Source organism: Cervus canadensis, chromosome 26, assembly GCF_019320065.1.
Source record: "Cervus canadensis isolate Bull #8, Minnesota chromosome 26, ASM1932006v1, whole genome shotgun sequence".
NCBI lineage: Eukaryota > Metazoa > Chordata > Mammalia > Artiodactyla > Cervidae > Cervus > Cervus canadensis.
Window position 1 is genome coordinate 1,666,792 of NC_057411.1, and position 25,031 is coordinate 1,691,822.

Sequence of the window (25,031 nt, forward strand, 5' to 3'; positions counted from 1 at the left end):
AAAAGTTAGGAACTTAAGGCTTTGAATGGTTGAGAATCTGTCCAAGAACCACAGTCAATAAGTGGCAGAGCTTAGACTTGAACCCTGGAGGCAGACTTGGGATTTCACAGTCTTAACCAAATACTATGCAGAGCAATCCTACTGAATAAAACCATTTCTTGAGCCCTGCTAAGCCCTGAGGCCTGGCAATACCTCACTGATGATCATTTTCCCCCAAGGCCTGGATACTGGGATTAGGAAAAGTGACCAAAGTTCAGTCCAACCAGGTGAGTAATCTGGGGGTGGGGAGGACCAGGCCCCATGGTTACCTACAGCTCTACATCATTCTATGCTCCTCAAATCCTCGGGCTATCACAGAAGACCTACAGCTCACAGACTCTCAAAGATCTGGGAGACAGGCACTTTAAAAAGAGACTCTTAGGCTTTATAAAAAATAAATCTGCTGCTGCTACTTATTCTGGATTCGTATAATTAGAATCTCCTATCACAGAAAGAAATGGCCAAAAGGCAGACTAAGAACCTGTCAAGATGGTCATGTGTCAACAAGCAAGCAATAAATGCAGAACAACTCAATTCTGAGCAAACAGAACCTCAGCAGAAATAGTACATTCCATCCTCTTATCATAATATCCTTTGTTTCCACTTGTCCATTATACTGTTCCACCAATCTAAAGTCCCTTACTCGTCAACAGAGACTTAACATTCAGTGGCTATTTGTGTGCACAACAGTTTCACTATCTTTTAATGGTGAGGGGTCCGGCTGGGGGGTAGAGAGCGATTCGTTGCCTTCACAATGATGTGACTCCATATACAGGCTCAATTCTTAAAATTAAAGCAGGATTTCATGGAACTGAAAAAAAATCACTAATATTTTCCAATAAAGCTACATCTCGATCATAAATCGATGTAAACAATGTGCATTAAATACACGCGCGGCCATTTCTGAAGCAACGTTAGGACATGTGGCTTAGTGCCCCAGAGGAGTGTCAGATATAAAAGCAGGGCACATGGAGACAGATCTCACTAAATCTTTCTCTATGAGGCAGCCATTTACTCAACCCATGACTTCTGCTATTTGGGAATTCTTGAATGGGGTCTGCTTTTTTCTTCTATCTATCTTAACTTTCCCACCGAAGAGGGAGCTGGTGCAGGTGGGGGGCAGTGCTGGTGGAGACTCAGGCTGACCACAGTGACTGGGGGCTGGGGCGGGGGGTCGCGGTGGTGCTTGAGAGGACACCCTGGACAAGGGGCAGCGGGCGAGGAGGCGCCCACAGCACAGCTCAGGAAGAGGGAAGGAGCTAACAGGGTCTTCATGAAACCTGAGATCCACACTTCCCGGCCACGCCGCAGGTCAGGCCTGCTCATGCTCTCGCAGATGCTCTCTCTCCCTGGGCTGCTTCCAGATCTCTGCAAGGTCACCCTTTTGTCAGAACAGCTACCCTCAGGCTTCCCTGGTGGCCCGCTGGCTAAGAATCTGCCTGCCAATGGAGGGGACACGAGTCCAATCTCTGATCTAGGAAGATCCCATGTGCCATGGAGCAACCAAGCCTGTGCCTGCAACTACTGAGTCCGTGCACCCTGGAGCCCATGTGCCGCAACTACTGAAGCCCGCAGGTCCCAGAACCCACACTCTGCAACAAGAGAAGCCCCCGCAATGAGAAGCCCATGCACTAAACTCGCGGGCAGCCCCTGCTCGCTGCAACTAGTGAAAGCCTGTGGAAATAAATACATAAGTTTTTAAAATCTGCCCTCTGCAGCCCATGCCTCCCAGCACTGTACAAACCCCTTCCTTTCTCCTCATCTTGCCTAAACCCCATCCCCCAGCGACCTACCTTGACACCCTGTCTCCTGCCGTCATGCTGGGTGGTTTCGGGATCCACGTGAAAGCACCTTCCCACACCTGCTCTCTCAGTGTTGGCGTCCTCTTCTGCAGCTGCCTTTTATTCCACTCCACTCCAGCTACCCACTCCCAAAGACACAGCCTGGATCTGGTCACCACCCTAAACCCAGGCAGGCTGGGCTCTGCTTGCCGGCTCATCCCATTACAGCCACACAGAGACTCGCCGGAACCCCTCACCCTTCTCCTTTCTCATCCAGCTTAGAGTCCATGGATCATGATTTCAATGGCGCTCATAAACACCCCCATACCCGTCCTTTGCTTATACTACTTGGCAAAAAGTCAACCCAGAGGGGACCAAACTATCCACCTTCTCTGAACCCGGACAGATGAGCAACATTAGAGGGGAGAAGTCACACCCCAAGCTGACTGCACTCAACTAAACTCACCAAATTTAGGCCAACTCTCAACATGCCTACATTCCAATAGCGTTTCTCTAACATGCTCATTCTCCACTCCACAGTGACTATTTCCAGCCTTCTCCAAGCTCCTCAAAACTCTTACACTCCTTTGCCCCTCTCACTGGCCTCCCACTCAACAGCAAAAATAACAAAATAAAACCAGCAGAGAGGAACTTTCTTAATTACACACTCCGAAATCTTCAAACCTACATGCCTCCCTGTCAATGATGGAGATCTCACTCTCGTTCAAGGTCAATTGCTCCTGCACTATTAGATCCTGCCCTGCTGAACTGAACATGCCTACATGTCTCACATGTGAAAATACACACACACATCTTCTTCCCACATCTATTTCCCCAGTCCCCATCTTTTCTCACCTTCTTTTCACAGCTAAACTACTTTAAACAACTGTCTATTCTGAAACATTTACAAATGAATCAGAAGATTTCTAAGAGCTGTTTCAAATAATCCAATGGGGAGAAGTGGGAGGTGGGGGGTGGGGATAAAACTCTGCTGTTGAAGCTGAGCATGGGTACGTGGGGCTTATTATACCATCCTGTTTATACTTTTACATATATTATGGGCAGGGTAATGGTCTCCCAAAGATGCCCATGTCCTCACTCCCAGAACTTGTGATGACATCATGTTACATGGCATAGGGAAATTTAGATTGCAGAAGGATTGATTTGCTAATCAGCTGACCAAAAATAGGGGGATTGTCCTGGACCATCCAGTTGGGTGCCACGTAATCACAAGTATCCTTAAAAGTGGGAGACAGAGCAGGACAACCGATGAAAGCGATACTATGTGTAAGTCATGCCTCTGCTGACTTTGTAGGCGGAGGAAGGGGCCAGGAGCCAGAGAACCAAGCAGCCTCTAGAAGCTTAAAAGGCAAGGAAGCAGTTTCCACTAGAGCCGCCAGGAAAAACACAGCACTGTACTGCCTTCATTTTAGCTCAGGGAAACCCAGCTCAGACTTCTGACCTCGAGGCTATAAGATAATAAATTTGTGCTGTTTAAGCCACTTAAGGTCATGGTAACTTGTTACAGCAGCAAGAGGAAACTCATACACTGTGTTTGAAGTTTTCCATAACACGTGTTGAGAACTGTCTGTTTTCTCACCTCGCCATCTCTCCTCAAAATAGCCCCTTCTGGATGCTACCCTGATGCACTCCACACACGGTCAACTCTGGGCGGTGCACACAGCTGCTAGCTTTCCCCAGCCACTGTCTGAGGGCTCCCTCCCTCCCTCCATGCCTGTCTGTGGAGGGTCCAGATAATAACCAGGCTTTAATCAGCAGCTATGTGCCAAACACCTCAAACTCTTCACCACCTTGATCGCTGAGAGTTCACTTCTGAGCTCATTCAGGTAGGATGAATACACACTTCCACTTGCTTGTCTCACAGACCCTCAAAATCATTCTACCCCAAGTCCTAGCTTTCATTTCTCCTTCCCCCCAAATCCACTCTTTTCCTGGTGTTTCCCCACTCCGTCCATGACAATGCCACCTTCATTCCAGCTCCTTCTACAAACCTCAGGGCCAGGTCCAACATCCCACTCCCCACTCATTCATCACAGTGTACTGACTGATTCCCTCTCCTTAAATCGCTCAAGTCCATCGGCTTCTCTTTAACCTCCAGCCCCCAGTGAGACCAAGCCACCCCATTTCTCATCTGAATTTAAACAGCCTCCTAAATGGCATCCAACACCCACCTTGCTGGCCTTAACCCCACCGTCAACATGGCAACAAAACTGTTCTTTTTAAATAGAAATCTGGGGCTTCCCTGGTGGCTCACCAGTAAAGAATCTGTGATCTGGTAAGATCCCAAAATCCAATAAGCTCACGTGCCACAACTACTGAGTCTGTGTTCTAGAGCCTGGCAGCCGCCACTACCAAATGCACATGCCACTCCTGAAGCCTGTGCACCCAGAGCCTGTGCTCCACGAGAGGCCACCGCAACGAGAAGCCCGCACTCCGCAACTAGAGAAAAGCCCTCGCAGCAACGATGGCCCAGCACAGCCAAAAATAAATAAATTATTTTTTTAAAGCTTTTAAAAATAAAATACACATCTGCTTTGAAATTCTCCAGTAACTTCCAGCGCTGTCTCCAGGGTCACCCCCCGGCCACACATTCTCTCATACACTTGGCCCACTAGGACAGCCTTTGTCCTGTTCCTCAAATCCTCAAGTTCCCACCTGAATGCTCTTCCCCTGCTTCTCCACCCAGCTGTACCCTAACATCCTTCTCAGGGAATTCCTCACCAGCCACCCCTAGACTCAGGGAGTCTCTTTGATTGACAAAATAACGGTACCTTATTGTGTGGACCAAATCAGGATGCCCACACCCTAGTCCGCAGAACTGGTGAATATGTTAACTGATGTGGCAAAAGAGACTTTGCAGATATGACTGATTTAAGAAGCTTAAGATGGGGGGATTATCCTGGATGGTCTGCGTGGGCCCAGTGTCATCAAGGGTCCTCATGAGGAGGCGGCAGGAGTACCATCGTCAGCGAGGAGACATGATGACACGTGCAGAGTTGAGAGAGAGAGACCTGAGGATGCTATGCTGCCGGCCTTGAAGACGGGATGCACCATGAGCCAAGGAACAGACAGGCCCTAGACAATGGAAAGGGCTCTCCTAGAATGTCTGGAAGCTGTGCAGCCCTGCCAACACCTTGATTTGAGGACTTCTGACCTCCAGAGCTCCAAGAGAATAAACTCTTGTCATTTTCAGCTGCTAAGGGACGTCCCTGGTGGTCCAGTTTTAAGACTCTGCGCTTCTACCACAGGGGGCACTGGCTGGATCCCTGGTTGGGGAATTCAGGTCCCACACGCCACACAGCATGGCCAAAAAAAAAAAAAAGCTGCTAAATTTGTGGTACTATTTTACTGTGGCAACACAAAACTGACATACCCCCCTCCCCAACAACCTCCACCCTCCTCTCATACTGTCTCCCTTACAGTATTTATGCCAATTTTTATTTGCATGATTATTAATATCTGTCTAATCCCCTAAACTACATGTCTCATGGGAGCAAAGACTATGTTTAACCTATTTAATCCTGCAAGTACAGTACTAAGTGAATAGCACAGGGCAGGCCCAGTCGTGCTGGGTGGGTAAATGGATGGATGGATGAATGGATGGATGGTTGGATGGATGCGTGGATGGGAATGGTCAGGGTGTGTGAATTGCTTCCATATCCATGATCATTTGGACGTGGGTGTGTGCACTCTCCAGATCTATTGTTCAGTGAGGCCTAAGTGGTACCCTCAACCACTTCCCCATTTTCCCTGCCCTTTTATAAATACACATCCTAGGAATTCCTTCCCATGGATACAGAATGTTACTAATATTTACCCTTGGAACCAAACTCTTGCTTCACCATTTTCCATTGGTAACATGAATTTTTATGCAATCTTAACAGATTTTGGAGTTCTCTATGTTAAATGTAGATCTCTATACAATAAAAGGATATAGACATCATGGGGAATGTTTCATGAGATGATGATGACAGATACTTAAATATCAATTAGACATTGTAAATCAAAGCTTTAAATGAGCATGTCCTTCAGCCCTGAAATCTGTTCCACATCTATACTTACACAGGTAGAAAAGATACAGAGCCTGTATCCAGGCCCGGCTTAAAACAAGATGGAAGTTTCTCTCTTTCACGTAAGTGTTCACAGGGAGGAAGCACTGCAGGTCTGAAACGGCAGCTCCGCAGGGCCACGGACACAGGCTCCTTTTAACTTGTTGCTTTGTCATCCTCAAGAGTCTATCTCGGGAACCAAGATGGCCACTCCAGCCCCCTATCATCGAACCTGCGCCAGGGGCAGACAGACGAGGAGGAGAGAGATTTCTCCTTCCCTTCCAAGAAAGTCCCTGAGAGTCACACACATCATGTTTTCTCAGGATCCTGATGGCCAGAACATCTGCCAGCCACGCAGCCACACCTAGCTGCCAGGGGAACTTGGCAAACGTGCTCCTGAGCAGCGATGAGCTGCCAAAATCAGAAATGGAAAAAGGATACTGCAGTAACAGCATGCAATGGTCCTCCCTGGCAAGGTTTGTAACAGAAAAAAGTTAGAAATAATTTAGCATTACTCATTCAGTCGTGTCCGACTATTTGTGACTTCATGGACTGTAACCTGCCAGGCTCCTCAGTCTAGGGAATTCTTCAAGAAAGAATACTAGAGTAGGTAGCCATTTCCTTCTCCAAGAAATAATTTAACTGGTTAAATAAATACAGTAATAAATAAGACAGAATACCATGTAGCTACTTAAAAACAGCAAAGCCACTCCACAGGTATGGCTGTGAAAATTTGCCTAAGATACAACAATAAGTAAAAACATGTGAGTGGGCCAACGTGTGTACAGAACAATTGCTGGAAATGTCCTCCATCCAAGCAGCAGAGACTGAGCCTCTTGGTCTGCAGCGCAACTACACACCTGAGGGACATAAAGGGGCAGGGTGGCCAGAGCCAGCCTTCGACCTCTATGCTTTAATGGAAATTCCAGAAAGAACACTTAAGAAATTATTAACACTTGTCACCCGTGTCTAGGAGAAGGGCTTGCAGATGACAAGCCCACCAAGGGGCTTTTTGTTTTTTCAACTGTTCCAATTTTTAACTATGAGCATGTATTATCTTTGTCATAAAAAATGTAATGAAAGTTAGCAAACTAATATCCTGCAGACCAGTTATTGAAGGCCCACAGCACACACCTCACAGCTGCATTTGGCCACTGTTCCCCCCAGGATGAATTTCCTTTTGATTTGGGGCACGTCCTCTCTCTTGGCCTTTGTTTCCTGGGTTAGAAGTGGGGTTGCTCACATTCAGCCTGCCTGTGGCTCAGGGTGGCGGAGGAAACCAAGCAAAACGAGGAACGTTATCAGCACTCAGTAAATGGCAAGTAAACCCAAGCTTGCGCTTTGATCATTGCGCCCAGCACAACGACACAAAGGCAAACGGGGCGCTGAGAACAACTGACCAGATGCTGAACGAAAACTGATCCACAGCAGTAAATGACAGGGTCTGCGGGCATAACAGACAGAGTTTTCATTTACATCAGTGAGAAACGTGGTAACCTTTGAAAACAATGCACCGCACTTTATTAAAAATAGAATCTGGGCTGGGACAAGTTCCAACGAGAAGACTCTAATGCTAGCTCTTCACAGCACGTCTGAAAGCAGTTGTGTGGCTACCACGGGGTGCGACAGAAACACAGAGGCAACAACAGCTCGGGAAGAATGAATCATAAACGTGTGAGATGTATAAAGAAAGGCAATTCTTCTAAAGCAATTTTAAAAGCAGCTTATAGGAAAACAAGTTAGAATGCCTTCCCTCGGGGGAGAGGGGATGAAGACAGATTCTCGCCCAGGAGGATGTAATCAGAACAATGGCTGATCTAGACAAGTCAATGAAGGATTTCCCTTGTTGGTCCAGTGGCTAAGATTCTGCGCTCCCAATGCAGGGGGCCCAGATTCGATCCCTGGTTGGGAACTAGATCCCTCAAGCGGCAGCTAAGATCCCACATGCCACAACTAAGACCAGAAGCAGCCAAATAAAAGTTAAAAAAACAAAAAAAAAAGGTAAGAACATTGTATATTATGCAGGAGCCTAAACCGAAAATAGGAACCAGGAAGGGGCCTTGAAGATCAGCTAGACCATTACACAGATCAAAAAAACCAACACCTAAGATCATAGACATAAACCTGCTTGCTCAAGATCACCCCAAGGCAGCCTACTCTTCTGCATCCTAAGGCATGCGGGATCTCCTTCTAGTCCGTACAAAGTGCAGAAAGGCCCCAAACAGCACTTAAGAAGTCTAAGTACACAGAGAGTAAGTCGCGATTATAAACCATGAATTAAAATACACGGCAGGAGAGGTGAATGTTGTTGCTAAAATGACCTTTTAAAGTCGACATTCAAAGAAGGGCTATTTTACTTAAAAAGCGTGTTTCAAAGTACGAAAGTACTTTGAGGATGAATTCTCAAAAGGACTAGAATTCCCAGACTTCTGATAACAAAAGGTCTTTCGTAGAGCCTTAAGGAGAAAGTGAAGCAAAAATGAAGTGATGTTTTGTTTTCTTCTGGAAGGAAGCTCTTAATGGAGTGAGTTTCTTCCCCCCCCCTCCCAAAATTGACAAAGATATTAAAATTTGTTGCTTACAAGGAAAGATTTTTAAAAAGGAATGGCAATACTTGGATTAAAATTACAAATGAGAAATAAAAATAAATAAAGTGATGCAACTCAAGATCTCAGGAGTCAGGAGCCACCTGCCAGAATTCACGGATGGTTAAGGAGGCATTACAGTCATTGGCTTCCAAACATAATTAGTAATAATGATAACACAAAAAATAACACTGTGTCCAGTCACTGCTCTGAGGACTTAAGGTATATTTTACTCATTTTAATCTTCACAATAACTCTGTGAAGTGGATATCACTACTGTTTCCATTTTAAAGATAAGAAAATTGAGGTCCAGAGGGAGTAAATAACTTCACCCAAGATCACACAGATAATAAATACTGGAATTAGGTTTTAATTCACACCATCTGGCTCCAGAGTGTAGGCTCCCAAGCACTATACCACACTGACTCTCAAGGTCGTAGGGTCCCCTCAGAGCCCCAGAACCATAAGAATAATAAACTGAGGAAAGAGAAGAGGACAGAGTTAAGAGATCTAAACCCCTACCTCTGAGGCACCACTCCAAATATTCTAGAATGAGGAATGCAGGCGTCCTTCTCTGTAAAATCACCACAGAATACTGCAACCAATTTAAAGAATATATAAAACTGAGGTTGAAAATCAGGAGAAACCTGAGATGTAATCAAGAGGTAATAATTTTTTTTTTTCCAAAATAGTTTCAGGCTGTGAATTTTTATCCAGACAAATATAATAGTAAAAGAAAATATTACTGTTTAAAATAGGAGAAAGCAAAAATAAGATCAAAAAGTAGACATGAGTTCTAAGGAGTAAACCATTTTACATCTAATAACGGAATAATGTGCATTCTTACTTCCCTAACATGGATAGATATTGACAATTAAAAAAAGAAGAGAGAAAGGGCCCACCGGAAGGATTCAGAATAAAATGTGTTAATATAGTAATACAGCTCATCTCTCAGTGCTGGGACTATTTGGGAGGGGTGAGTGGGGAGAAATGGTGTGAATTATGTATCAGGGGAAAAACTGTCCTTTTTTCCTTAGTCAAAGCGAGGGGCACAGCCTCTGCCAGGCCTCTAGAGAAACAGAAATGCAGATGGCAATTCTGTGCCTCTTGGCTCAGAACTAGCGCAGCCGTCCTCCGGCCCCTCAGAGCTGTCCCCTCCACCCCAGCCCCCATCACCGCCTCCTCAGCATTTGGCTTTAACATCACCTCTTCAAAGCTATCTTCTCTGACCCTTCCCTCTCACAGAATCCTGTGTCTCTCTCATACAACTAATCACAATCTGTAATAACATGTTTGTTTGTGGCTGATGTCTTTAACGTCTGTCTTCCCACTGGACCACAGATTGGCAAATGACAGTCCCTGGGCCAGATGCGGCCCACTAACTGTTTTTGTAAATAAAGTTTTATTGGAACACAGCTGTGATCACTCATTTACTCACTGTAGCTACTTTCACAACAGGACAGCAGAGCTGAGTAGCTCCAACAGAGACACTGTGGCCCACAAAGCCTGAATATGTACGATCGAGCCCTTTCCCGACAACCCTGCCAAGTCCTACACTGGACCGTAAAGTCTGTGAGGACAGGACTGTGTCTGACTGGTCTTCCAGGACCCTACAGAACATCTGCCATGCACAAGGCACTCAGTAATGTGCCGACTGAACCAACCAGGTAAACGGGTAATGAGCAGTGTGTGCCGCTTGCGGTTCAGAGAATCCCGCGTCTCTGTGCTCATCAACGCCACTGTCTACTAACCAAGGCCACTCCACTGACTGTCCCCTTCCACTCCGCCAGCAAGGACAGAGCCAGGACTCAACCCCAGGCCACTCGGCTCCAGAGCCAGGGCTCCTGACCTCAAGGCAGGGAGAATGATCTACCCATTCAGACTTTGAGTGATCCCTCAGCTGCAGGTGGAGGGCCTGGGCAGAGGGCCACCACTGGTTCTGACCGTGTCCTCGTTGGCCGCTGGCCCTCACACATCCCCTCACCACCAGTGCCCTCTGCCCATCCGGCCTCCTCCGAGAATAGGCACCTCACCTGGTCCCACAGAGCAATACTGACTCTCTCTCCAGACAAGGCGCTCACTCGGACTCACTACCTCCATTTCACAGGTAAGGGAAATGAAATTAATGGAGGCTCAGAAAATTGCCAAGGTCAAGTGTTAGTATGAGGCAGAGGTCAGCTGCAAACCCACAACCTCATTTACCATCACAATGCCAACTCCCGGTTCAACAGCGCTCCTGCACCTCCAGACAGACAGACTCCCACAAGGAAAAGGGCTTTCACTAGAAGGCAGTGACGGGCATTTTCATCCTGCACCGAGAGAACACGTCATTTTCCATGCCTTTCTGGGGCGGGAGAAACAATGCTGGAAAAAACCTGAGTGTGACTTCACCTAAGAACCATAACACAGAAGCAAAAATGCCTGTAATTGAAGACGACGACCCTGGGATACATCATGCTCCCAAGTCGTCATAGGAAGGACAGTCAAGAGCAGTGGGAGACTCTGGCCTGTGAAACAATTCTTCTCGTGGCTAGAGACAGCACAACAAAGTCCTCAGGCAAAGGCTAAATTTCAACTCAAAAGTAGAGCAAAGAAAACTGGGACTGGGTCTGTTTTCCAGCATAATGGGAAAGAGAAAATACTTATCCAGTCCCTGGATTCAGTGAGCTAGCAGCAAGAACCTCGTTTTCTTTTTTTTTTTTTTTTGCTTTATTATTATTTTAAATTTATTTTTACCTTGAGGATAGCTGCTTTACAATGTTGTACTGGTTTCTGCCATACATCAAGACGAATCAGCCATAGGGATACACACGTCCCCTCCTTCTTGGACGTCCTTCCCATCCTCCACCCCATCCCACCCCTCCAGGCTGTCACGGAGCACAGGATTGAGGTCCCCGCGCCACACAGCAAATTCCCACTGGCTGTGTGTTTCACATACAGTAACGTACATGTTTCAGCGCTACACCCTCAATCCATCCCACCCTCTCCTTCCCCGGCTGTGTCCACCAGTCTGTGCTCTGCGTCTCTATCGCCGCCCTGCAAGGAGGCTCAGCAGTGGTTTTTCTGACTCCACGCACACGCATTAGTAAGATGCGTGTCTCTCCGCCTCCACGCGCAGGCGTTAGTAAGATGCGTGTCTCTCCGCCTCCACCCGCACGCATTAATAAGATGCATGTTTCTCTGACTTACTGCGCCCTGTATAACTGGCTCTAGGTTACCCCGCTGACTAGAACCAACTCAAATCCATCCCTTTTTACAGAGCGATATTCCATTGTTTAAATGTACAACGTACTCGTCTGTCGATGGACAGCTAGCTTGCTTCCATGTACTGGCTGTTGTAAACACTGCTGCAATGAACACTGGGGCACATGTGTCTTTTAGAATTGTGCAAGAACCTCATTCTCAATCCAATGTTCTACAAAGGCACCAAGCTGCCTCCTTGACCATCAGGTGGCACAGGAATCCTGGTCAAAGAGGCCAACTCTGCAAAGTTAAGTAATAGGGTGACTTCAAGTACCTCCCTCACTCTCTCTAGCACAAGCTCAAGGTCTTTAAAACCAGTACCCCCGCCTGACAGCCGGGAATCCCTGCCCTTGGATCAGAGATATTTTAGTCAAGTGCACTGGAAACACCCTGTAATGTACTCATTATGAAACATAAAATAGAAAATTCTGAGGACTCCCCCCCATTCCCAAACAGTGTTGCAATGGGAGAAAGCAGAGGGAACAAGGAGGTCTTCCCAGCAGCATTACTCAAAGTGTTATTAACCCTCTGCCAGAAGCAAAGTTCAGAAACTGAAAACATGTTATAATGATCGCACAGAGTAATTTTCTATCTGATGAGTTTAGTAACAGCAACAATGACCAAAAAAAAAAAAAGAAACACCCTAGAGTTGGTGTTTTACATATCTTGGGGTTTTTATTCCATTTTGCAATTAATTTTTTATTGTGGTTTACAAAAATATCAGTCTGTGACAGATGAAAATAAAAATAAAACTGGTCCTTCCCTACAGACTTTGAAAATAATTGCCAACAGCAAAACAGTTGAGTGTGAAAATTGAGCTTGTTTTCTGAAATGTGTGAGTAGCTGCTCAAGCTCACTCTTAATATGAGAGATGCAAACTAAAAATATACTAAGACACCATTTTCCCCCTATTGGCAAAGATCAAAAGGTTTTTGGATAGCACCCTACTTTGGCAAGGGTGGGGCAGCAACAGTCGTACACATTGATAGTGGAGGGAAATTTGGAAAAACTCATCAAAGTTACAAATGCAGATCCATTGCAGGGAAGTCAGCTGACAGATACACCCCCATATACGCAAAATGAGGCAGGGACAAAGTTGTTCCCTTTAGCCTTGTTTGTAAAAAGGCATGGAAAACTATCTCCATGCCCATCAGTGGGGGCTGGTTAAGTGAATTCAATACGTTCAGGCAACTGAACACTCTGCAGCCATAAAAAGAAAATGAGGATGCTCTTCACGTAGCAGCACAGACCCAACTCCAAGATACAAAAAGCAAAGGGCAGGTCCAGACTGTTCAGTATATGCTACAAGCACTATTTGTGTTTTTAAAAACAAGGAGAGAAATAAAAACATTCTTGCTTGTATATGCATAAGAAAACATCACTGAATACAAGAGGAAGAAATGGCAAATACTGATGGATGCCACAGACAAGAATCCGAAGGTGAATATAATTGCAACACAGTATATCCTTTTGTACAGTCTGAAAATTTTTTCTACCAGTAACTTCTACTCCCTTTTCAAAAACTTTATTTCAAAACTTTTTTAAAAAAGAAAGAAACTGAGCTTAGCCACTTCACGTGTTTTCTCACTGCACACCAGGTAACACAAAAGGGTATGTTTGTTGGCTTATCAGATGGCTGAAAATCGTTTACTGCATCATGTGCCCTCGTTACTAAGAAAGGGAAAGCACAGCATCCTGACTGATGATTATAAAAGCTTTGCCACATACCAGCAGCCCCGTGTCTTCCAAAATCTCAGTCGGAAATCACAGATTCTTCCTCCTTTTGTCCGCTCCATGCACTTCCCCTGCCCAAGCTTGCCTCTAACTAGAAGCCCCAGTGAGTTTACAGCAAGTCTGCTCATCTCCTTCTTTACTGCTACTCACCAGGAGGAATGGCTCTTAGCATCTTACAGACCCAGACACCTAACTCACCTGCTCAGCATCACAAAAGCTACAAAGTGGCAGGATCAGGACTGGAACTCGGGACCTTGGATCCCAAGTTCAGAGCTCTTCCCACTACATCCTGTGGACTCCTTTGCTAGTGGGAAGGAGGGGCACTAGAAGAAAACAGCAATAAAATTAAATGGCCAGGTTCTGGGCTAAGCACTAGACATAAATGATGCCACTTACGCCCCCAATGCCCCAGGGAGGGAGGTGCTCTCATGACCCACATGCCGCGGATGAGAAGCAGAGTCTCTTGAGAGGGTGGAGCATTGACAGCCTCTCACACCCAACCAACCAGATCCGCTCCACACGCTGACCTGTCTCTGGAGGAAGCTCACCAGCCCACAACCTGCAAACCAGTTTAACAGTGTTACTCCGAGAGCCAGTGACACGAACCGCCATAAGGAACTTCTTCTCTGAGCCAGTGTCTCCCAAACCACAGACCATGAATGCCCAAGGAAGGAGAAATAATCTTAGATGGCACAAATATGAACATTTTTTTAACTAATTATGCTTGATATGTATTTAAAAAGCATATAACTAGCTCATCAAACCCATTACTTCACAGATGTCTTAGCACAGAATGAGACTGAATTAAAAGAAGCTGAACAGATTTAAGGACAACTGCTAAATAAATAAGTTCAGGTGGTTCACAGATAAAATGAAAACCATGAAGGAAAACAAATTGACATTTGAGAATCACGGGTCTAAGGAAGTGGATCCAATCCACCGTTTTTATCTAGAGGAAGAGAAACTCAGGAATACCCCAGCACACACTACACACGAGTTCTGAATGGCGCTTTATTTGTATTTATTTCATTTCCATCTGCCCTCCACTGTCCACACCACCCAGCCTCTCTTAGATGGACGAGGCAGGACCCCTGTTACCAAAGCATCTTGAAACCTTCTATCAAGGTTTGACCCTGAATAGTTCTGATTACACGTATAGTAGATCAATTAATACCAGATAATTGTTTTGAGCGTGCCCTCTCTCACTGACCTGGTGAACAAACTGGAGAGCTGACTGGGAAAGATCTGTGACCTCTCTCTAGCCCTTGTCACCCCAGAAACAGTGAGAAGGAACCCCACTTCCCCAGCACCTGCAGTCAGAACCAAATCATCTAGTGAACTTTGCCTCTGCTCTTGCCCAGCCTCTTTGTCCAGTCCTGTCTTTCCCCGAAAGCCCACTAAATGTAGATGGCAGGCCAGAGTTACAAGATCCCACTGGTTCCTGCGATGTCAACAGCTCTGTGCTTTGATCAAACTAAAGAAAATGTTCATTCACTAAAAGAGAATTATGAAAAGTAGTATGTGTGAGGGCACCATGGTTAAAAATGCTTCCATAAGCAAGATATCCTTTGATTCTCAACAACAACAAAAAGCTGTGAGGAGGGTATTGCATCATGTCTTTTTGTGTTGTAAAGAGATGGGGGAACAGGCTCTGAGATTTACCAAGCAGGATTTCAAACTCAAACTGCTCCATTTTAGAGTTGTATGGGGGAAAAAAAATGTTTTCCTTGTCTTCCTAGGGTCTTAAGTGTGCTCCCCAAACCAGAAGCATCTGATCACAAGAGAGGGCCCCAGAAAGGCAAAATGTCAGCCCGCTCCTGACATACTGGATCAGAATCTGCATTTTAAACAAGCTCCCCAGGTAATTTCCAGGGACAAGACAATCTGAGGAGCACTGCTTTACTGCAAGGCAATCCTCCCATTCTCCCATGCTGCAGCTCTTCATTCATTTATCCAATAGTTATTTTTTTGTGCGTCTACTACACTGTGCGGAATGCTGGGAAATCCGCAGTGAATAACGTAAACACAGGTCCTGCCCTCACGGGTTGCCAGTCTAATGCAGTGGTTTTTCCACCTTGGGTGCTCACCAGAATCAAAGGTAGCACTAAACAACCAGAAAGGCAGGTGCCTAAATCCCATCCCAGACCCACCTACGTCTCTATACAGTCAGAAACCGAGACTGAAGCCCTAGATGCTGCTTATCGGAAAAGCTCCAATTCATGCACCTACCTTGGAGAATAAATTGACAATATCTAGGAAAGCTGTGGGCAAGCGTATCCTAAGAGCCGCCTTTTCACTTCCAGGACTACATCCTAGAGAAATGGAAGCCTGTGTGCAAAGAAGACAGGAACAAGAATGCTCACTGCAGCAATGCTTCCAGACAGAAATCTGGGAAACTATTCCACTGTCCCTAAATAAGGGAATGAACAAGTAAACCATGGTTAGATCAAAGAACACTGTTAAGGAGCCCTCAGGATGAATAAACAGAAAATAGATGCATGTGTATGTGTGCTCAGTTGCTCAGTCATGTCCAACTCTTTGAGACCCCATGGACTGTAGCCTTCCAGGCTCCTCTGTCCGTGGAATTTTCCAGGCAAGAATACTGGAGTGGGTTGTCACTTCCTACTACAGTGGATTTTCCCAACCCAGGGATCAAACCCGCATCTCCTATGTCTCCTGTACATGTCAATATATTCTCAAATATAACTGTTGAGTGGAAAGAGATAGTTCCAAAAGGCTACATAATTTTATACACACTCATATATGGATTCATAAATATGAAGTATAAAGACATGCATGGCAAACACACACAATCTTCAGGAAAATGGCTAGTTCTAGGAGGAGGGGAGAGGAAAGAGAAAACAGTGGTTAGTGGTTTTTTTCTAAGGTACTTAGTAGATCTGAAAAAAGATCTTAACCAAATACAACTAAACTTTAAGTCTGCTAAATCTGAAGGTTAGAATTTGGGTATCTAATATACATTAAATTACTTTCTTTTTCTCCATACATTTTTGGATGCTAATGTTTTGTGAGTTAGTTTCTTTAAAATTCTTTCAAATGCTTCACAGGGGGTGTAATATATAGTCAGGGCTGGGAATCCCTGTTCTAAGAACATGAAGCAATACAACGCTAGGTGTTCAATATCAGGAAATACATCTATAGAATGGCAATGATCTATAGCTCTTGAAGTTAAATTACTTCCTTAAATAATTTTATATAGATTAAAAAAAAACTTCCATGTGCAGATAGTTTCTGTAAGCTATATATATTTTTTCAGGAGGCAAAGGTAAGTATTACCCAAGGAAAGCAATATTTCTCAAACTGTGATCCTCAGTTCACCTGCAATACAAGGAAGAGGGAGTGAGAAGGGGAGGGAGTATTTATTAAAATGCAGATTCCAGGTTTCCTGCCTTAGACCTACTTAATCAAAATTTCTGAGGGCAGAAACCCAGAAGCTGAATTTTGAATAAAAGAATGCACCCATGGGTGCAACTGTACACTGAAAAACCACTCAAGTATATTTTTTTAAGTTACTATTACTCAAAATTTTAAAAACATATGTGTCTGGTATGTCTGGTATAAGGTGACATGCTTCATACTCTGAAAATTAAGGTGCAGGGGATGTTTCCTAAATGCTTGAGATCATAATTCCACAAGTATATGCAAGCAGATCCTGATGAAAACTGGTTTCCCACACAGCATATCTAACCCTGAAGGACAAAGAAACATATTTCAGGAAGAAGAACGTAACTTCAGATTGCCTTTCTAAATAAAAGAACTTCAAAAAGCAACTGGGTAAACAGGAAAGCTCCACAGGTCCAGCCTTGCTGCTCTTCTCACGGGAAGAGGCCCCGACACCAGAGCCAGATTCAATTAAACAGAAATGGTTAGCACAGTAAGAGATGCCAAATTTCTTCTCTTAGGACCATCTTCTCCATTCTATAGTCCTTTTGCTACAAGTTTCCCATATCTTGTTGACACCTCCTTAGTCTCATCTTCCATTCCATCCTTCTCTTTCTTGACTTTTCCTTTGGTCTCCCCCATGTTCCCCTTCATTTTCCATTTCCCTATGTGCAAACAAAACCAACACCACAGTCCTGACTTTCAAGCCCTGGAAAACCTCTCTGGAGCCCCTGGGTTAAAACAATCCAGTACAGAGAACCCCCTGGAGATCCAGGGGTGAGGACTCGGCACCTCCACAATCAGAGGTCTGGGTCATCCCTGGTGACGGAACTGAGATCCCACATAGGCAGCCAAAAAAGAAACAAACCCACAGCACAGAGTGTGTGTGCATGTTGCGGGGAGGTAAATTAAGAGTTTGGGATTAACATATACACACTATTGCATATAAAATAGATCACCAAGAACCTACTGCATACAACACAGGGAACTATACTCAATATCTTATAATAACCTATAATGGAAAAGAATCTAAAAAACGCGTGTGTGTGTGTGTGTGTGTGTGTGCCGAGTAGTGCTCAGTTGCTCCTGTCTGACTTTCTGTAATCCCATGGACTGTAGCCTGCCAGGCTCCTCTGTCTATGGAATTTTCCTGGCAAAAATACTGGAGTGGATTGCCACTTCCTCCTCCAGGAGATTTCCCCACCCAGAGACTGAACCTGCATCTCCTGGTCTCGTGCACCGTCAATGGGTACTTTACCACTGAGCCATCTGGGAATCCCTATAAAAAAGAATAATGTGTGTGTGTGTGTTTGTGTATATACACACACATATGTATAACTGAAACATAACATTGTAAATCAACTATATTTCAATAAGAAATTTTTGAAAATAAAATTTAAAAAAACAGCACAACAAACACATGAAAAGATGTTTGGCCTCATTAGAAAATAAGAAATTGCACATTTTAAACCACAATGATATCATTTCACACCCATCAGAATGGCAAAACTTTAAGTCTAACAATTTTGAGTGTCTGCAAGCACATGAAGCAACTGAAACTCCCAAACCTGCCTGCTGGAATGTAGATTTGGCACAACTGCTTTGAAGAGAAATCAGGTCATATGTTAGAGTCAAAGATGCCCACTCCCTTTGACCCACAGTTTCCCTTCTAGGTAGGTACACCACAGAGAAAAACTAAACAGATGCACAGGGAGACAAGTTCCAGACGGTCATGGCACACAGACAAAATTCTAAAACTAACAAAAAAAATGAATAAATATAACACATTTGTGTGATTATTACACAGTAGTTAAAAACAACCTAGATTACATGCTTGCATTGATAAATCTCAAAATCATAACTTAAAAGCAATTTTGAAGTTGTTCAGTATTACAAGAGCATGTTTAAAACATGAGGAAGCAATACAATATCTAGTGTATGAATACCTACATATCTAGGAAAGGTGTAAAAACACATGATAAACACCAAATTCAGAAGAGTGGTCACTGTCTGGTAGGAAGGGAATGGGGAAATGCTCACTCGTATTTGTAATATTTTATTTCTTCACAGGGTGTAGACACTGAGTGGTCATATTATTCTGCATGCCTGAAATTTATTAGCACCTAGAATGGCAGTCTCACGTCTGAGCTCCCTGAAAGCATTTGAAGGTTCTGAGAGCAGAATCAGAACTTGATGGGGAGAAGGAAAGTTGAACCTATGAATGGAAAGCTGAAACAACCAATAGGGTTCCCCTCTCCCTCTTCAAACTATCCACGGCAAAAACTCATTTTCAGAATTGTGGTAAAATTCCATGCAGAGGACTTGTGACACCCCCAAAATTCTAGGCCGCAATCCCAGAACAGAAACATTCTAAACAGCCTTTCATGCTGACACAGAATTTATTTGCCTGAAGACACTTTTTTCCTGGTTCATTTTTGGGTGGCCTTTTCTTTTAAAAAATCAGCAAAGCCTTTCAAACCCTTAGACTAGCATTTGTGTGTTTCACCACAAACGAAGGTTTATTATAAGAAACTGCATTAAAATATTTAGGCCATTAAAGTTAACTAGACTCAAAGTTAACTTTAACAACTCTCCCAGTAGGTTTGCTTTGGGCTGGCTCCGGGTGAGGGGGGAGGGGGGTAGGCCAGAGATAAAACCACCGAGAGATACCTTTCTGATGATACCAAAGAATTCAATACCATCATAAAACTTCAATTCATTAAAACTAACTAGATAGACTAGGCCCAGTGTAGGGTGAAAAAAGACATATGAACTTTCTTGTTTAGAGAAATTTAGAGAGTTTTCTCTTAATTGCTCAAGAGAATAAAAACTGAAAATTACTTTGTTACTACCCAAACACACCAAAATTCCACATTACTGAAAAATAAATAGGTTTTATTGTTTGGGTGAACTGGAACACACGAAGCTGATATCCAGAAGAGGGTATCACAATCTTTAGTGAAAGTGTAGTTGCTCAGTCATGTCCGACTCTTTGCAACCCCATGAACTGTAGCCTACCAGGCTCCTCCATCCATGGGATTTTCCAGGCAAGAAAACTGGAATGGGTTGACATTTCCTTCTCCAGGAGATCTTCCCGACCCAGGTACTGAACCCGGGTCTCCCGCATTGTAGGCAGATGCTTTACCGTCTGAGCCACCATGGAAGATTTAACTCTAAGTAAATACCGGCTTTCAGCTTTGTTTTCCCATACGATTCCAAGAAAAACAGAGAAGAATCTGTAGACCTAATTGTCAGGTCCTGACCCAACACAAACTCCTTCATGTTAGACCTAAGAGGCCAGAAGAACAGAATGTTTTTTTAAACATTAACCCAGCCCACCTCAGGCTGCAATTTCTAAATCTGACGATTATCAGTGTAGATGCTCACACGTGACCTTAACCTCTCCTAGCTGATTCATTAATTCAACTTAGAGTCTCCAATTATCTTTGACAATGGGAAGGAGTAACAGTAAGAAGAGGAAGAGGCACAGTCCTCTCTCCTCTCAAATTTTGAGGTTTACATATTTTTAAATAATTTTCAAAAAACATTTTCAACTATCGTAAAAATGCCTGCCTCAAATAAGTAACTGACTTTCCAATATAAAATGTCTCTATAAATGTCCTCCAGCTTTATTACAAATTTCTAGTAATTTTACTTTCCCTTCATATTGAGGTGACTTCTATTTAAAAGAAGTCAAATTTGGCACTCACAGTGGTGCGCAATAACATCCTAGGGTTGTTCAATGGATGCTAAAATAGTAATATCTGGTAAATTCAACACAGTTTCAAACAAAGTAGTTAAGTACTCAAGGAAAGAATCTAAGAACTACTACTAAGAAGTTTCTGACAACCAAATACATATATATACACATCAGTTCTACAAGTTGAGAAAGAAACTGTGATCCCAAGAAACACAACAATTTGTTCGATGGCATCATTAGACTCAGGCTTAGCTGGAGAGACACCAAATAGCATAGATTTCAGTTCTAAGTTCTAAGCTCCTCTGACTACAATCATAGAAAATAAAAGAATCAAACTTGAGTCAAATGCAAATTATATTAAAGAAACATCCTGCTGTGATCATCAGTTTACTGTACTGCTTCTGAGATTTTGCTCAATCTTTACCCGTGTGGATATCACACTGTACTGAGATAGTTACATCTTTACCAATGTTATACCCACAAGATAAGAAACCATTGAGTTCCTTGGGGACAGCGATTCACCTCACTCAATAACACACCTGCACATAATACGTGCCAACACTAACACAGAGATCCTCAACAGATGGCCATTTTCAGGAACAAAACGTAATCTATTTGACACAAGGCATTTCCTCCATGGAATATTTTACAGCACTATTCACAAACGAAATTAAGATTTGATGATTTAGGCCAATCTGCACCCGGACAAGTCACATTTCTAGAGGGCACATTTGGTTTCTGCTAACAAATGCTTCCTCTTTAGAAAATTCCTCAGGCTTTTCAAACAGAAAATCTACCCCCAAAAAACCTTTCACTTACAGAACTTAAATCCATTAGCCTGGCCAAAATCAGAAGACTATCAACAAGGGACATTTCCTCATGCTTGGTAGCAGCTAATACATTTTAAAAATTACAACATACCAGCCAAACAAGCTTTACTATCTCTGAACCAGACACGCTGTATAGCTAAGGTGACAAGCCCTCAACAAGCTGATCAAGAATCACCATGGCAGGAATTCACACGAAGTGAAATTAAGACAAATGGAAACTTGCATTAAACTGCCAATGGACAATAAAACCTCAGGGGCAGAAGACAAGTAGAGGGATGTGAGTATTTTCCACGACCCCTATATCTAAAACCGGCACAAGAAGTGTAGGGAAAAGAGGTGTTTATTTCTCAATCACACAAGGATTTGCAACAAGGTTTTTCCTGCTCTGCTGGGTCCTTTCCTGTCTGCTGGATAAAACACATCCAGACTCCGGACTAGGTCCTGGTTCACACAAGCCTTATCTAGAAGGATGTACCTTCTATCACTGTTTCTGTGACACACATCAGCCTGTTTAAAATATGCCAGATGATCTCCTTTAAAAAAAAAAAAAGACCAACTGTCACTTCTTCTTTGGTCCCAAATGGAGTTGGGACTGGGAAGGATCAGTTAGAGCCCCAGAGAGAAAAGAAGCGGTGAGAAGAGACCCACAGAAGACCTACCTGGAAACAATTCATCATTGAGTGAAGAATCTAAAGGGAGGTCCAATGAAACTGTATGTCTGAACAAGTGAAAAGACTGCAGCCTCCTGTCACCGAGCCTCCTCTGTGGGAAGCAAGACTGGGAGGGACCAGGGCACCTGAGCAGCCTTATATAAGGGGCGGGGTTAAGGACTCCCACCCCAGTCTCCCTGGAAGGGCTTGGTTTGCATAAACAAGCATTTATCTTAGCAGCTGCTTCCATCAGGTCCAAGAAGACATTGTCCTTTAAACAACTGAAGGTGACATAATAATGAGAAAGATGAAGCTGATCATCAACACCTGACACTCAGTAAGCACTTGCTCCATAGTAGGCTCAGTAATTCCTTTAATGCAACAGTCCCATGAGGAGGAACCATTATCATCCCCTTCTTGCAGACAAGGAAAGCAGGAGACAGAGCAACTGATTCCGGGACAAAAAGCTAGTATATGCTCGAACCAAAACCCTGAACCCAGGAAGTCTGACTTTAGAGCCCAAACTCTTCAAATCCCTTACCCTAGGGTCCATATCGGAACCCCTTACACAGGGTCCATATCGGAATTACAACTCCTGAGTTGTGAATTATTGGTTCCTCAACTCACTTGAGTGATGATCCTAAGTTTGGGGCCTTTTTAAGAACTTCCCATGAGGCGTCAACTCTCCACGGCCCACTCCTCTCATGTCTGCGCTGAAGCTTGCCTCTCTGGCTGAGTTTTGTTGGAAACAGGTTGTGACATTCTGCTCAGGTGTGCCAAGAAGGCCCAGCTGCACTGAGGGCAGAAAAGAAGAAAAGCTGGGGGCTCGTTTCACCTCGGCACACGCTAGCTCTCCAGTTTCCAGCCTGCTCCAATACAGAGAGGTGTCACCACACACAAGCGGGACGGGAACAGCACCACGGACGGCTTCACTGCCCTGTAAGCCCACAGCCGCCCCAGCAGGCATCAAAGAGAGTGTTAGAGCTGCTCTGGCTTCTCAGCTCCCCTCAGGAGCTGGTCTTCGCAGACAGAGAAACCGAGAAGCAAGGCATCACCTTTTCACTGCATCAAGCAACACTAACGCCACTCGACAGGAGGGAGCAGGGGACCTGTCTCCGCGTGGAGAAGGAAGAGAGGAAATGGAGACCCGCCAGGAGCCACCCACCACGTCTAACTGGTCCCTTGCCAGTGTCTTTGCAGCTGTCGCTCCGGGAAGGCCCAGCTTTTGCTCTGCCCACCACAGCAGTAGCCACGTCCAGCAGCGCTGAAAACTGAAGCCAGCGCCAGTGGGTCTTGATTCCATCCCTGAGTAACACATGGCTCCTTAATGCTCCTTTCCCACGTGTTAATCTTGCAGGAGAATGTGGGACAGAAGATTTAAAAAGCTGGGTGATGGGGGAAGGGTAGCCAGATCACCTTACTCCCAGTCTTCTCAATCAAGCCTCCTCAGATTCCCTTTGGCGGCCTGTGTCTTTAGCTTGAGAGAGGTTTCCCCAAACTGGCATTAAAAGAGCATGTGTTCCATCCAGCTGGAGGGAGGGGAGACGGGATGGGGGCGGGGCGGGGGTGGTCCTTGGACAGTCAAGGCAAAGCACACACCCTCTTGCACCCTCTCGTGCACAGAAAGGCAGTGCCTCACTCCAGGGGGCAAGCCGTGCTCCCTAAGGCTCTGACAAGTGGAGCTATCAGCAGGCGGCACCCTGGGGCCCCTAGGGCTGGAGGCTGTTCCTGGAGAAGCTGAGAAGGAAGGCAAAGCAATGGGAGAAATACAAGTGAACGTGATCACGATGCCGTGGGCCCCGTCCTCACCGGAGCCCAGCAATGTCCTCTTGCTGCGTCCACGCCCACCGGTCCACACTTGGGTCTACAGGGAATCAGGCAGGATGACCCTGGAGACCTCCTCCACGCCCCCAGCCGGCTCCCATCCTCAGGACCTTTAAATGTCACTGCCTTATGACCTTGTCCCCCTTTCACAGATGGGGAAACTGAGGCATCCACAACAAATGACCGTGCTTTCCCAAACCAGGTAGAAGTTCACTTCCCTAACCACAATTTTGCACTTTTTTTACATCTCTATCACATTTCAGATTTCTCCAGACACACCGATTGCCTCTGCAAAGTGAATCTTAAATACAGTTCAAAAGAGTGAACTCAAAAATGAGATAAGGGCGGTCAGGGAGAGCGGCAGGGCTTTATCTTCGGCAAGAACACGGTGGGCGTCCCCCCACCCACCCCAGCCTCTCCTCCAACCTGGTCCCCCGGGACGTCCGGGTTCGGCCTACCCCCTCCCCCCAAGACGCTCCACCGCAACCCGAGGGCGGAGGCGCAGCGGCGCAGGGACGCGCGGGCGGGCTCCCGGGTCCCGGGGCCGAGAAGGGGGCGGGGGGCTCTGGGCCCCTCCCCCGGCAGCTCTCGGGGCCGCGACCGGCCCGCCCAGCCCGGGGGCCGGGAACTTCTGGCGGCGCCGCGCGGCCCCCGCCGCCCCCACCCCCACCGGCCGCTAGCCGGGCGTGCAGCTCGGGTTTCCCTTTCTTCGCCTCCCCGCGCCTGGGGCGCGACCCTCGAGGCGGCGGCGGCGGCGACCACTCACCATATTACAGATGGAGGCGATGTTTCGGACAGTCATTAGTCTAAAGGTTACAGCGATCCCGCACCGCCATCTTTACAAGGGGAAAACAGCACCGGCCATGGTGGAGCGCTCGCGGGGAGGCCGGGCGCGGCGGCGGCGGCGGCGCGGAGGCGGCCTGGGGTCCGGCTTTCAGTTTGGCTGGGAGAAGGGAGGCCGGGAGGGAGGAGAGGAGGCGGGGAAGGCGGGGAAGGCGGGAGGCGGGCGGGAGAGCGGAGGGGCGGGGAGTGGCGGAGCGAGGGAGCCTGGGCCGCGGCCGGCGGCGCCGGGAGGAGGGGCGGCCCAAACGCCGCGTGCAGCCCGCGCGCCCCGAGCGCTCGCGCCGCGCTCCGGCCCCGGCCCGGCCCGGGTCCCCGCGGCTCCTCCTCCCG

General features: G+C 45.8%; 1 protein-coding gene across 1 annotated transcript in view; it reads right to left on the reverse strand.

Moving 5' to 3' along the window:
- USP46 (ubiquitin specific peptidase 46) overlaps window positions 1-24,807 on the reverse strand; it is a 62,903-nt gene extending 38,096 nt beyond the window's left edge. Inside the window, exon 1 of the mRNA XM_043447761.1 lies at window positions 24,625-24,807. Coding sequence (XP_043303696.1) covers window positions 24,625-24,660 — 36 coding nt within the window. The 5' untranslated portion in view covers window positions 24,661-24,807. The remainder of the gene's footprint in view (window positions 1-24,624) is intronic.
- Between the last annotated feature and the right edge of the window lie 224 nt (window positions 24,808-25,031).